This window comes from Copadichromis virginalis, linkage group LG17, assembly GCF_057382275.1.
Source record: "Copadichromis virginalis isolate Kocher_CV1m ecotype Utaka linkage group LG17, C_Virginalis_male_GT1.1, whole genome shotgun sequence".
Classification (NCBI taxonomy): Eukaryota; Metazoa; Chordata; class Actinopteri; order Cichliformes; family Cichlidae; genus Copadichromis; species Copadichromis virginalis.
In genome coordinates this window covers 6,756,424-6,769,029 of record NC_140634.1, presented here as the reverse complement: position 1 = coordinate 6,769,029, position 12,606 = coordinate 6,756,424, and the positions used below count along the sequence as shown (strand labels likewise).

General features: G+C 42.1%; 1 protein-coding gene across 7 annotated transcripts in view; it reads left to right on the top strand.

The window, feature by feature from the left end:
• lrp8 (low density lipoprotein receptor-related protein 8, apolipoprotein e receptor) overlaps positions 1-12,606 on the top strand; it is a 180,806-nt gene that overhangs the window by 158,933 nt on the left and 9,267 nt on the right. For 3 of the 7 annotated variants that reach the window (XM_085437749.1, XM_085437753.1, XM_085437748.1), the window contains exons 14-17: positions 3,177-3,318; positions 5,366-5,518; positions 7,669-8,043; positions 11,633-11,701. In XM_085437749.1, coding sequence (XP_085293875.1) covers positions 3,177-3,318; positions 5,366-5,518; positions 7,669-8,043; positions 11,633-11,701 — 739 coding nt within the window. The remainder of the gene's footprint in view (positions 1-3,176; positions 3,319-5,365; positions 5,519-7,668; positions 8,044-11,632; positions 11,702-12,606) is intronic. The other 4 variants (XM_085437755.1, XM_085437754.1, XM_085437750.1 and 1 more) reach the window with 2 other exon arrangements.

Sequence of the window (12,606 nt, the reverse complement as noted above, 5' to 3'; positions counted from 1 at the left end):
AAAATGTTTCTGACATTTAGCCACATTTGATTATGCACAAGCATAACAAAAACCACAAGCCCACAGCTCTTAAGCATCCATTTCTTTCACATGCACATCCATATAGATGCTCTTCTGAGCATGTGAGATATGAGTTGTCAACTCATGTGCGGCGTACGGTTTATTCCAGCTCCTCATATTCCTGAGCGATACAGTGAACGCTACAAGTCATTACACTCGAGCGTGTCATCTGCAGACTTCGTTTTGATGCTGATGAGCGAACGGGTTTTCTCAGCACTGCAGAGAAAGATGCAGGGCCTCTGTATCAAACCCTGAACAGACACACGCATGTAAACTCTACCAGTTAGTGCCGACCGCCTGCCTACATGCCAAGCCCCGAGGAGATGTAGATCGCAGAAGCTTGCAGAGAGTAATGTTGTCTCTTTTTCAGCTCTTGACAGGAAGGAGATAGAAGAGAAGGTGGGATGGGATTGAGAAGAGAAGTAGTGGTTGAAAGAAATAAAAACTGGAGTAATATGTAAAGATTTAAATTTTAAAGGCTCTATGTGAAAACAGGGGCAGTCAAATGACATGTGATCAAAGCTTTATTTTCTAAAAACCTGACAAAGACGTCCGTCAGGCCCTCTCTGTCCACATCTACAGCCCAAATAAGAAAACTAGTCAGCTCACATAACTAGAGACACGTTGTAACGTGCACATGAGAAAAAATTCTCTTTTGCAGCTTATTGGAGATTAAATGATTTACCGAAAAAGCCCCCACATTATTTTTTCAGAACTTGGCTAATTATGCCAAAGAATGCAGATCAAACCCATAAAAAAAAAATCAAATCAAATCCTCAACAGGCGAGTGGGTTGGCTTTGTTTGAGCTTTCATTTGTAGTTTTCATGCATAACATCCAGGTATCCAGTAGGCACCTGAAGCTCATCAGACAGATGTGTCAGACAGCCCCGACGCATATTCTTCTGGGATAGAATCGCAGCAAAATCATAAAGGGCTGCTTTCCCTCGACTCAAAAATGGCTCCATATAAATTTAGACGTGCTCTCACTCCCCCCGAGTTGCAGCTCCATCTGATGTGACGTGGCGCCATGTGTTCATGGGAGCAAGTCTGCGTGCGCTTTGTGTATAACTTCTGGCCTATCCTTCAAAACATAAAAGATGTACCTTGATCCTACAATTGAAGAGCACTGCCCTTCTCAGGTTTTGTGCTGCTGTTTGAAGCTTCAAGGTCACAAGCGGCGCGCGGAAAGATTGACAGTGGAGAAAGTAAAAAGGGGAAAACAATGTCAGAGACTGACTGCTGAGGTGGAAATCAAGACAGAGAGCGACAGAAGCAAAAAGAAGAGATGGAATAATAGATTTGAGTAGTGTTTTATCAGCGTGGCTGATATTTGTCTTTCATTGTTTCAGAACTACTGTCATATGAGTAAAGGTTATCAGAACCTAAGTGAGGGAGAGATTGAGTGATAGAGAGCTCACTGAAAGATGGGGGGGGGAAGGTGAGAGAGAGGTCAAGTCCACTGATAATACGGCACAAAAAGCATGGATGGCTGCTGTGACTAAGCCCCACACACGGACACACACGGACACACACATACCCGCACACCATACAAGTCTTGCAGGTCTTTGCCTTTAAAAAGATGATAAAAATACATCCTCCCTGTAACGACGAAAAAACCTGCAGACACTCTTCCTGATTGGTCTCTCCGTCTCACACTCACCTCCTAAATCGTCTCTTCATTGTTTTATCGAGCTTTCCATGATATCAGCCTGTCTGTGTTTTCTCGTGCAGTCATTTGCTGCATTTTTCTGTTTTTTCTTAATTGATGTGTGCTTGCAAAGACAAAGCCGTCTGGGGTTGCTGTGGAAACCAAGTGCCGTGAGCACTTGTGCGGTTATATCGTGTAGTATCATTAAAGAGAATAATGAGCAGGTGTGAAAGAGCGGAAGGGAAATTGAGAAGGAAGCTGAGCTAGGACTACAAAGACACCGTACGCTCCGCCAAAGCAGTCACTACCTTCTGCTTTGGCACAAAGCTTAAACAGAGAGTCAAAGGTACAGACGTTTTTCCAATAAAACACCGGGGCTGTTTTTTTCTTATCAAGCATGCAACTTCCTTACAGACTTAAAACGGTGTTTTTACTGTTTTTTGTTGTTTTTTTTAAGTAAACACTGCTCCCCTTTTCACCCACCGAGCACAGAGTAGGTGGCTTATTTTAACTAAACCGTCTCCAAGAGATGCCACGCCTCCTCTGTGTCCTTGTATTTGTTAAGTAGCTGTTATAATTAGGGTGGTTAAAAATAGAAATTAGCAAAGAGTGCCACCTGGGCTTTCTTCTCTGGCAAATTGGAGTAATGTGACTCTGTTTTTAAGTTTATTTGGGGCTGATTATTCTTACCAGAGAAGAGAGAGACTGGCTATAATTTTAAATACCTGGAGTGCTGGAGGGTAAAGATGTTAGAGTGGGGGCTAAATGGCATGTTTTGGGGGGGGTTATTGCATTTTTGAAAAATTAACCAGTTACCTTGGATATAAAACACCTCTCTATTCAAGTAAACCACAACACATCCTCAAATGTGATCGTAAATTTAATCAAATAGCCATTGTTGGGATGAGGACATTTCTTTGCAGCAGACTGGCTTTTTTTCTTCCTTTTTTTTTTTTTTTTTAAATTAACGGTGACTACAGTGAATATCAGTGCACAGCTTCTAAGCAGAGACAAATGGTGTTTATGAAAAGCCATTTATTCTAAAGTTGTATGCAGATTATGCTCATTTGCAGCATGTTTGCTCCATACTTGAGGTCTCACGGTTCTGAATTACAGAATCACTGGACTCTGAAAATGATAAGCAACAACAGCTTTATAAAACCCTAGAATGACGCTCTCTTTAGAGAAAACATTTTTGTAAGTGTTCTGTTACTGAAATATGAAATATATCTCGTCATCACTGCCATTTGATTAGGAAAGTGTCCGATCTCAAGTGGTACAGCGCAAGCAGTTCTGGATCTGCAACATGCATGTGGCTTTATAACATTATCTGTGGCATTAGCTGAGATATCTTTCATTTATTCTTCTTTTTTTTTTAATAGGTTGATCGTTAATCATCAAGGCTGGTTTAGGGCTTTTTATTTATTTGTGTATTTCTCAAGCTGACTTTGCTTTATTTTAACCCAGGATCGCGTGTATTGGACAGACTTGGAAGATGAAGCGATATACAGCGCCAACCGACTGACGGGACACGATGTGGCCAAGGTCGCAGAGGACCTTAACAACCCCCTGGACCTGGTGGTGTTTCATGAACAGAGGCAGCCCAAGGGTAAGAAGAAGAAACGCATAGAAGCTTAGCACAGGTGATCTAAGTGGGGCTGTCCCAGATGACCTCAAATAAGTCAAAATGTCTGTTTCGTTTTCAGTCTGTCATAATGCCCAGTCTCTGTCTAGGTGCTGTTTGCCACTCGTAAGCGTGCAGGATCTTGTTCGGTATAATGAGCAGGATTTTGGGGCGTATGTGCACACAGGATACACAAAATCTAACCTCCTTCCTGAGTACAAAGCATTGCATTATCAGCACATAGACACGAGGATCCACTTAGTGAAACGGTCTGAAACAATAAACAGATAATCTGATGAGTGTGATTAGACCGGTGGATGTGACGGGCACGTCAAAACGATGTGTTTGTCTTTTTTTTTTTTTTTTGCACTCTCGATGTGTGTGACTGCACGCACGCGTGTGTGCCTGTCAACACCTCTGCTTGTGAATACCTGGGTGTGTTTGACACTGCGTGCCAGAAATGTGTTTGTGCGAGTGTTTTCATGCTTTGTTTTCTCTCCTCACTCACTGAGCGCTCAGAAGCAATCTTGTCTGTGCGCCAGCAGGCAGCTAATTGCATTCCCTCATTAATAAATCAAGAGTCCTGGTCAAAAAAAGAAGTCACAGAATTGGAAAATGTTTTCTCCCAAATGCCAACAAAAGCAAGACAAAACACTGCAAGGCTAAGTGAAGGTGCACCGAGTAGCCCCCCCAAGCACACGAGTAGCATTGATAAGCAAAGTATTTGATAAAATGTGACCTCGACTGCAACGCTTGGTGAGTTCAGACTCCTCTCTGCCCTGTCTTTTACCGATTTATCTTTGTTTCTCTTGCATTTTTGTATCATTTCTTATTTGTTAGTGTACTGCACCTAAGGAAAACCCCAGTGAGGAATATTATCTGTAAGTGTGGTTTGGTACAGTACTGTGCGTCTCCACATATTTCGAGACGCTCAGATGTCTTTCATGTTTATCGACACACTTCCTTAAAAGAGGCTTTCGTCCGATCCTTCCCAAGTTGTGTCTGTTTTATTATTAATTTTTTGTGCGCTCAGTGGGTCTTTGAAGCCTAGGTTTTACCACATTTGGAGCTTTGAGAACTTAGACAGCTGTTCTCATTACATAGTCATTATGCTGAGATACTGTACATCAAGTATAAATGTATTCCCAGCTTATTAAAATCTCACTCTGTGTAGCAAGTGATATTGCTGTTTTTCCTGACAGCTGATGGCGTGCTGCTCTCCAAAGCTACATAAGAAATCAGGAAAGATTGCGACCTGACCTAATTCTCGCGCTTCCCCACATGACACAAAACTGCAGTGTTTTTCCATGAGTCTGCAACTGTGCTTAAGAAACTACATGTAAATTTTTTATTTGGGTTACAGAGATTAAAAGCAGTTGAGACTCTCCTGCATTCACCTACGCATCTCTAAAGTCAGCAAGAGGAAGTGTGTGGAATAAAGATTAGATTCCTAAATCTAGCATCAAACTAGTTAATAGTTTGATGGCAGCAGAAACTTTTTACTGATGAGATACTGGCGCCTATGTGTCAAATTTGATGCTGGTTTTTCTTTTTCTTAGGTTCATCCAGTTTTTCATGTGTTTTTTTCTGCAGATTGATGAACCTCAGCATCTGCGAGATGATATAATATAACATGATTATCCCCAGTCGTGTTACTGACATGTTTCCAGTTAACATAATTAGTTGCAAAATGTTTCTCCAGCTGGTTCTTTTTCATTAGCACTTACTTTTGCAGCCTTTTCTTACCCGTGTCCCAACTTTTTTTAAGACTAGTTATTGCCATCAAATTCAAAGTGGCCTTATTTTTTTGTTACAATTGTACATTCTGTAATTTTAAACCTTTGATATATTTTCTTTGTTCTAATTTGAATAAAATTTGGGCTGTTGAGATTTGGGCTTTGTGCAAGTTTTTTTTTCCTTTTCCAGTACAGCTCGTTAATAAAACATTTGGGGTTTTATTGTTTTCCAAGAGATAAATGTGTTGCCAAAAGTCTTTTTTAATATTTTTACATTTCTGCCTGTGTTCCCAAAGGTCCTGATACCTGTAATATGGGCACACTGCCTAATGGTGGCTGCGAGTACCTCTGCCTGAAGGCGCCTCAGATCACAGACCACTCCCCCAAGTACACCTGCGCCTGTCCTGACGGCATGGAGCTAGGACCAGACATGAGACGCTGCGCGATCAGTAAGTCTACATTCCACAGGCACACCTGAATGAATGATTCGTGTGGATAAATGTCACATGAGATTCACGCTGCTAGGATCACAGTGAAATTCAGGAGCATTGTTGCCATTCTCAGGGGTCGTTGGCTAACAGTGATCAGTCCAATAGTAAGGCCTGAATTTTCTCCGGTTCCTAAATTCTTTTACAAGCACAAAGAATCCAGGCTAACTTCTCAGCTACTCCATCAGTACAACATAGAACAGCAGTGGTGCACAGCAAGGCTGCAAGAACGAAGCACACAAGTCATTCTATGTATAAGTAAAATTATTTGGAATGAGCTTGTTTCTAAGTCAAACTTAACCTGACAGAAATATTTTGGAAAGACCTGAAGTTCATTTGAATAAACCCACAAACATGCAAGCCGTGTAATACTGGATTAAATTACCAAGAATATTTTTGTCTCATTTATTTATTTGAGTTATGTTCGTCTGTGTGACTAGTGTTAAAGTCTGATCATCTTTTAGGTCATATTTAAGCACAAATATTTAAAATTCTAAATATAAAGCGTTTCTATTTATACTGTTTCTATTTGTCATAATACTTTGGATACTCCAAATACAGTATTTTTCAATGTCTGCAATTTAACAGTACAATGTTTACAAAGCTAAAAGTGCCCTGGATCCTTCAGAGAATCTGAACCTTAAGTGTTGTGTAAAACTATCTTGGGAACTAGGTCAGGGACTCTTCCCTGCACTTCTAACCTACCTCGCTGACCTTATTTCATCAGTCAGCTTGTCCCCCTGCCCTTATAGAGTCACTACATTTGTAACGTTGCTATTTTTACTAGGCCTACACCTAATGTCTATATAGGTGAGCTAGGAGGAGCTGACACAGAGAAACGGGGGGAAAGAGACGATGAAGATGTATTGAGGCAATATTTCAAAGAATCCCTGTGAGAGAGGCTGGGAGTAGGTGCAGGGGCAGTGAGTGCATTTGTACCAAAGCTTTTTGGATTCTTACTGTAACACAAACATTTCTGGTGGAAAAACTCACTGGTTTAATTGTGACTGTATTGGATCAAAATTTCAGTTTTACAACCACAAAGAAACGCATATCACTTATATTAAAAATAATGTTTAGAAAACACAAACCCGAATGTTATATCAGCAGCAGTGTGTGCACTGGGATTTGTGTAAATCTGATACACCAAAAAAAAAACAGTGATCAGAGGAAGAGCCTGGGGTGACATGTGGTGTAATTTAGCTTCAGCTAAAATCCCTGACTTGAATACTTCTTTTAGTACATGTAGTACACTATGAACCAAACGTACTGGTGTAGTACATCTGCTTTAACAACGTAGTGTTTTCTCAGATCATTTCTTGTGATGTGATATGATGTTTGCAACAACTGACTGCAACGCTTGCACTAAATTCTGCTTATTATGCGCTTGTGCAACTTATCCATCTGGCAACTTGTTACTTATGAATGTGTGAATGCACTTTAGCACAGTATGTACATAGAAATATCACAGTACCTGTCACGGTACCTATGTGGTGCTGTACAGGACTTTAAAGTGTCACACTTCTGATTAGCAGTAACACAGGTGTTATACCGGACTGCTGTGGTGCAGCTGAAAGCTGAAACGTGAAGCTTTTCATTTACTGATCCATTTATGTCTCAATCCAAACCTGTGGTGTGATGTAAGATCTACAGACTTCAGTTCAAAGCCTATAAATAAATAATTATGAAATTATGGTCATGAAATCTGAGTAAGATCATGAATACAAGCACCTAAAATGAATTTCCTCTATAAGGTGGTTGGGCTCAGCTTTAGAGATGAGACACTGAGGAGCTTGGACTTCTGGAGGGACCTTAGAGTAGAGCCGCTGCTCCTGCGTATCAAACACACCAGCTGAGCATCTATTTTGGATGCCTCATGGATGCCTCCTTTTGGAGGTTTTGCAGGCGCGCTCCTGGTAGGAGACCCCATGGTAGACCCAGAACCCTCAGAAGAGATTATAGATCTCATCTTATAAGACAATGGAGGCATTGCTGTTGACTGCAGTTGTATGCTGAATATTGATGCAGAGCTTACAAGTGGAAATGGCTGCAACAGCTGAGCAGTCTGGAGAGAAATCTCAAATCCTACTGGTTGTTTTTCTGTTGCGCAGTTCGACCCCGAGCAACCACGACATCTGCCTCCACCGCAACCACAACTTCCACGACGACCACCACAACAAGCACAACAACAACAACTCCCACAACCGTTGCCACGACCACAACGCCCTCTACCACCACCACCACCACCACCACCTCTGCTACTACCACATTACCACCCACAGCCAAGACTACAACACCAGCCCCTCCTCAGACCACCAGGAGCGGCAGAATCACAGAGCACCCTCGGACTCCCGCCGCTACCAGTACAGAGACGACCAGTTTGAGCAGCACTAGTCAGAAGTCCACGTCCACACACACCCCCTTATTGGCTGCCGTGGCTCCCAACAGCATTCAGAAAGAGAGCAATGCCAACCTCTCCCACAGAGGTAAGTGACATGATGACAGGAATGTGGATGTGTGTAAAGCGAGTGTTTTCTTCTGCTCTGCTACCATCACTGCTGTTACCACCATCATTAAATCAGCAGGAAGCTAAAAACCAATACTTTTATCCCTCCTTTCTCTAGCTTCTCCTCCCCTCCACTTTTCCCTCTGATCATTTGCTTTACTGGCCCTACGACCTCCTCCTCTATTCCTTTTCTCATCTGCTCACACACCCGTCCGAACGCTTCACAGGCCTGCACTATGTCTCGGTCTGCTTACTGTTGATCCCTCGCGACCAGTGTCTTAACAGAAGTGTCAGAGCTAAGAAATGACAGTCCCCTCCATTCTCGCATAAAACTACTCATCACTCATCCTCACTTTCTGACAGCCTCTCTCTTACTCTCTTTGTCTTTATCTCTGTCTTGGTCTCTCCCTCTGTACCTCTCTCCCCTTCTCTCTTTAGCTCTCGCTCGCTCTCTTTCTATAACTGGCAGTGTTCTTCATTCTCGCGCCAATCACGCTTCACTGGCTCGCAAGAAAAATACCACTTTGCAGCCCAGACAAACAGTGACAGCAGACTAACAGCCGTAACAATGGTTTACAAAGCCACGCTAAGAATTAAATTGTACTTGGAAGCAGACGAGAATCCTTGATAGCACCACGCAGCAAAATTGATGAAGCCACCAAATTGTGAGATCAGTATTTTTCAGCAGTTGTTTTGAAAGTCTTCTTAGCTTTTTTACTGCATGGCAATATTAAATTGAGACAGTCAACCTGCCGAGGCAGCTTTTTATTTTGTCTTTTGTTTCTAAGAAAATGAAAAAGGTTCCCTTTTTAATACTGACTCTTTAGATGAATATATATTTATGTCAGATAATGGGTCTGTGCACTATTTAAATGCCCTAAAAGAAAGATTAACACTAAAACACTTATCATAATACTTGTATATCTTTATGTCATTCTAACAAGTAATTTAGAGGAGAGAAAAAAAGAATTAAAAGAGCAGGTGTTGAGGATGAAAAAAAGCTGTACAGATGGAGAGAAACAGGGAAAGATGATGAAAGTTTTAAGTGGGAGTTGGAGGACAGGGAAATGAATGAGAAACGGAGCAAGAAGTAAAACGAAGGAATGTTAAATGAAAAAAACAAAAACGTGCAGTGTGAGACAGTAAAGCCACAGAGAACAAAGAGTGAACAGAGAGCGAAAAAGAACATGACAGTCCAGCACTTTAACGGGGAGGATGGGAGTTGTAGATGACACACTGTTGGGAGGAAAGGCGGCATTTACATGGATATGAAACGACGGGATGGAAAAAGAGGCGGGAGAGAAAGTGATTTTCTGGGAATTAAAGAGGTTGCCTGCTGTATTACTTTAGGGGTCGCGGTACTTCAGAGTTACTAAGAGGCGAGAGGCACGTTTCTTCCGGTCTCTGAAGTTGTCAGCCCTCCTCAGCACACCACAAGTGCTCCAGATGAGAGGTGGAGCAGACACAGATGAGAAAAATGGGGCATGAACAAGACGAGTCTCCAAACCCACGGGCCACGTGTTATAATTTTCAACTCGGTGCACACTGTCAAGTTTGCCGGCATCAGCTGTTACACGCTGCTGGGGGGAGGGAGGGAGGGCATGGTGGGGCGAGGGAGAACCAGGAGTCTGATTGGGGAGGGCAAAGATTAAACACAGCTGGTAACCAATGTTTTCTTTTGATATCGGTAGTAATTTTGCACATCTTTCAGCAACATTAAAGAAAATTAATTTCAAGATTTTTGGAAAAAAAACAAAAAAAAAACAGACGTGTGACAGATATGAAAGAGTCTGTAGAAGCCATGATGCTGCCCGTAACATCGTCAGCATGACAGGTTTGGTGGCGGGTTAGTAATGGTCTGGGGGGCACAGACCTCTACAGGCTAGGCAATGGCACCCTGACTGCTATTAGCTCCCAGGATGAAATCCTTGGAGCCAATGTCAGACCCTACACTGGTGCTCTTGTTCCTGGGTTCCTTCTGGTGTGCGACAATGCCTGACCTCATGTGATAAAAGTGTGCAGGCAGTTCCAAATCCACTAAAAGACCTCTGGGATGTTATGTTTTGGTTCATCCGATCCTGTATGGTCACACCTCAGACTGTCCAGGAGTTCAGTGAAGCCCTGGTTCAGATCTCCCAGGACGCCATCCGTCGTCCTGTTACGAGTGTGCCCCATCTTGGTCAGGGATGTGTACAAGCACATACCATTTTGAGATGCTGCAATGAAATTTCCACAAAACAGCAATAGCATGCTGCATCATTTTTCACTTTGATTTTCAGGGTCTCTTTGAATTCAGCCGTCTGTGGGTTGATCATTTTCATTTCGATGTGGCATCTTCTCATTCCTAACACATTACCCAGTCCATATCAGTACAGATATTGATCTGATGTGTTTTTAAAGTATATTTTTGAGCAGTATATTTACGATATACTGTTTTATTAATCATTGTTAATTGTACTGGATATAGCATTCTAACCCTGACAGTTATATTTAAATAATAAGTGGCAGTAAACGTTTTGATATTAAAATCCCTCCAGTAAGAATGACCCTCATGAAATTGAGACTTTTGTCCCCTTTTCTTCTTCTCCCTTTCTCAGTGCCCTCCCTTTCCAGAACAGCCTTCTTCCAGAGCAGTTTCTTTAATGAGATTCAGTTAATCTGCCTTTTTGAGTCTTACTGTTGGACCCACTGGACGTCACTCACACTTAAGAAAAGCCAAAATTCGCTTCTGCTGACTCAGAACTCGCTGTCTGAAGTCGCTTCACCTTTTGTGGCTCTCGTGTGTGCGCACGTGTGTGCATTTATTTGCATTTCATTCACTATATGATTTAATTTATGAAGAATAATGTGCGCCTGCATTGTCTGTCACATCCGTCACATGCCATCTGTCTCTTTTTGCCAGCCATAGAACTGGAACAGTCACTTTGTCGAATGAGCCAATCAGTATGCAGGGCCAGCACTGTGCTCTCTTGTGTTAATCTTCCTTACCAGACTTCATTATAGCCATCTGATCACACTTTTGGCTAACAGCTAGCCTGCTGCTAATACGAGGGTTGGGAGCGAGATTAATGTCAAAAGCTCCCCCGCCGACCTGTTGGGGTGAGAGCTGAAGGGGAGTAAGGATGCAAAGCATGTCCAGAATAAATGTCTTCTGCATTGCATTGTGACACAGTTTTGAAACGTCTCGTAGAAAAAGAATGGAGTAATGCGAGATCATGTGCTCGTTGCTTATATTCATACAAATTCTGATGCATTGGTTTCTTGAAACGCATTTGTTCCTTCGTGTATTAAAAGGCATCTCACTGCATTTTTATGCCATCCCTATGTGATTCATTGGCTTTTTCATTTACACATGCTGCTGGGGAAGACAAAGTCAGCAGTCCAAACTGAAATCAGATGGATTCTCTGCCCTTATATTATGCAAATATCCTTTTCCAGCCTTTCTTTTGATGTTCCCGTGTTGAAATCTCTCTTGCTCTCTAGGAGGGCACTTGGTGGGGTTTGAAGCAAAACTTTTTCTTGGTTTGATTCTCTTTTTTTCTTGTCTTCCATCTTTCTGTTCATCTCAGCTGCGAGTGATCACTACCTCATAGGTAACAACATCACAGTAGCTGTTCTGGGGATAGTCATTCCTATCGGTGAGTACTGTTGACTCCCTCACTGTGTTGTCTTTGCTTTCTGCTTGCCTGCCTCTCCCTCCTCGCTCCTTCAAGTCTGCTTAACTGCATGTTGCGTGCGTTTTGTTGTTAATGTGAGTATGAGGTTATGTGTTTGTGTGCGTGTGCCTGGGTTTTAGGATGTTTGCGTTTCCACCTGGCTGATTAAATCTAAAACATTCTCATTAAAATAATAACAATTCAACACATTATATCTGGTTCAATAGTGAGATTCAGGCATAAAATTGTATCGCATCTATTGAAAAAATGTACTGAGGTATGGTATTATCCAGCAACATCCTCGTGGCCTATGGCTAGAAAAAGCCATTACATGGAAGTGAGCCCCTTTGTCAGTAAACGGCCAGGCCGCTGTAATATGCACATTATGTCATTATTAATGACATTTGAGCAAATGTGAAATTCAATTCAGGTTTTGTCATCACACGACCAGCTGTTAGTACATTTTGCTCGTGTTCACCGCTCTGATCAGATCGTATCAATCAGGCCAATGTTCTGACCTATTTCTGTGACCGAGCGGACTAAGAGTGGGTTATACCGCTTTACGGGAGACGAGGGGAGAGAAAAGTGGATTAATGCCATGAAATTGTGTTTTTGGCCTGGAGCAGGAAGCTAATGACCTCAGACATAATGCTGTTGTCTGTTTAGGCAATAAAGAGAAAACCATCAAGCTGCCTCTACAAAGGCAGAAAAAGGCAATTGTAGTTCTTTCAATCAAACCGGCTTAGAAAAGTTAATCTACTCTATTAGCTCCGATTAAAATGAAAATCGAATTTTATGGAAATATTTCATACTTTCATGCCCAACGTGACTGGGAAATCAGCTGAATGTGCAAATGGCCTTATAGTGGCAGCATATGCCACTAATTG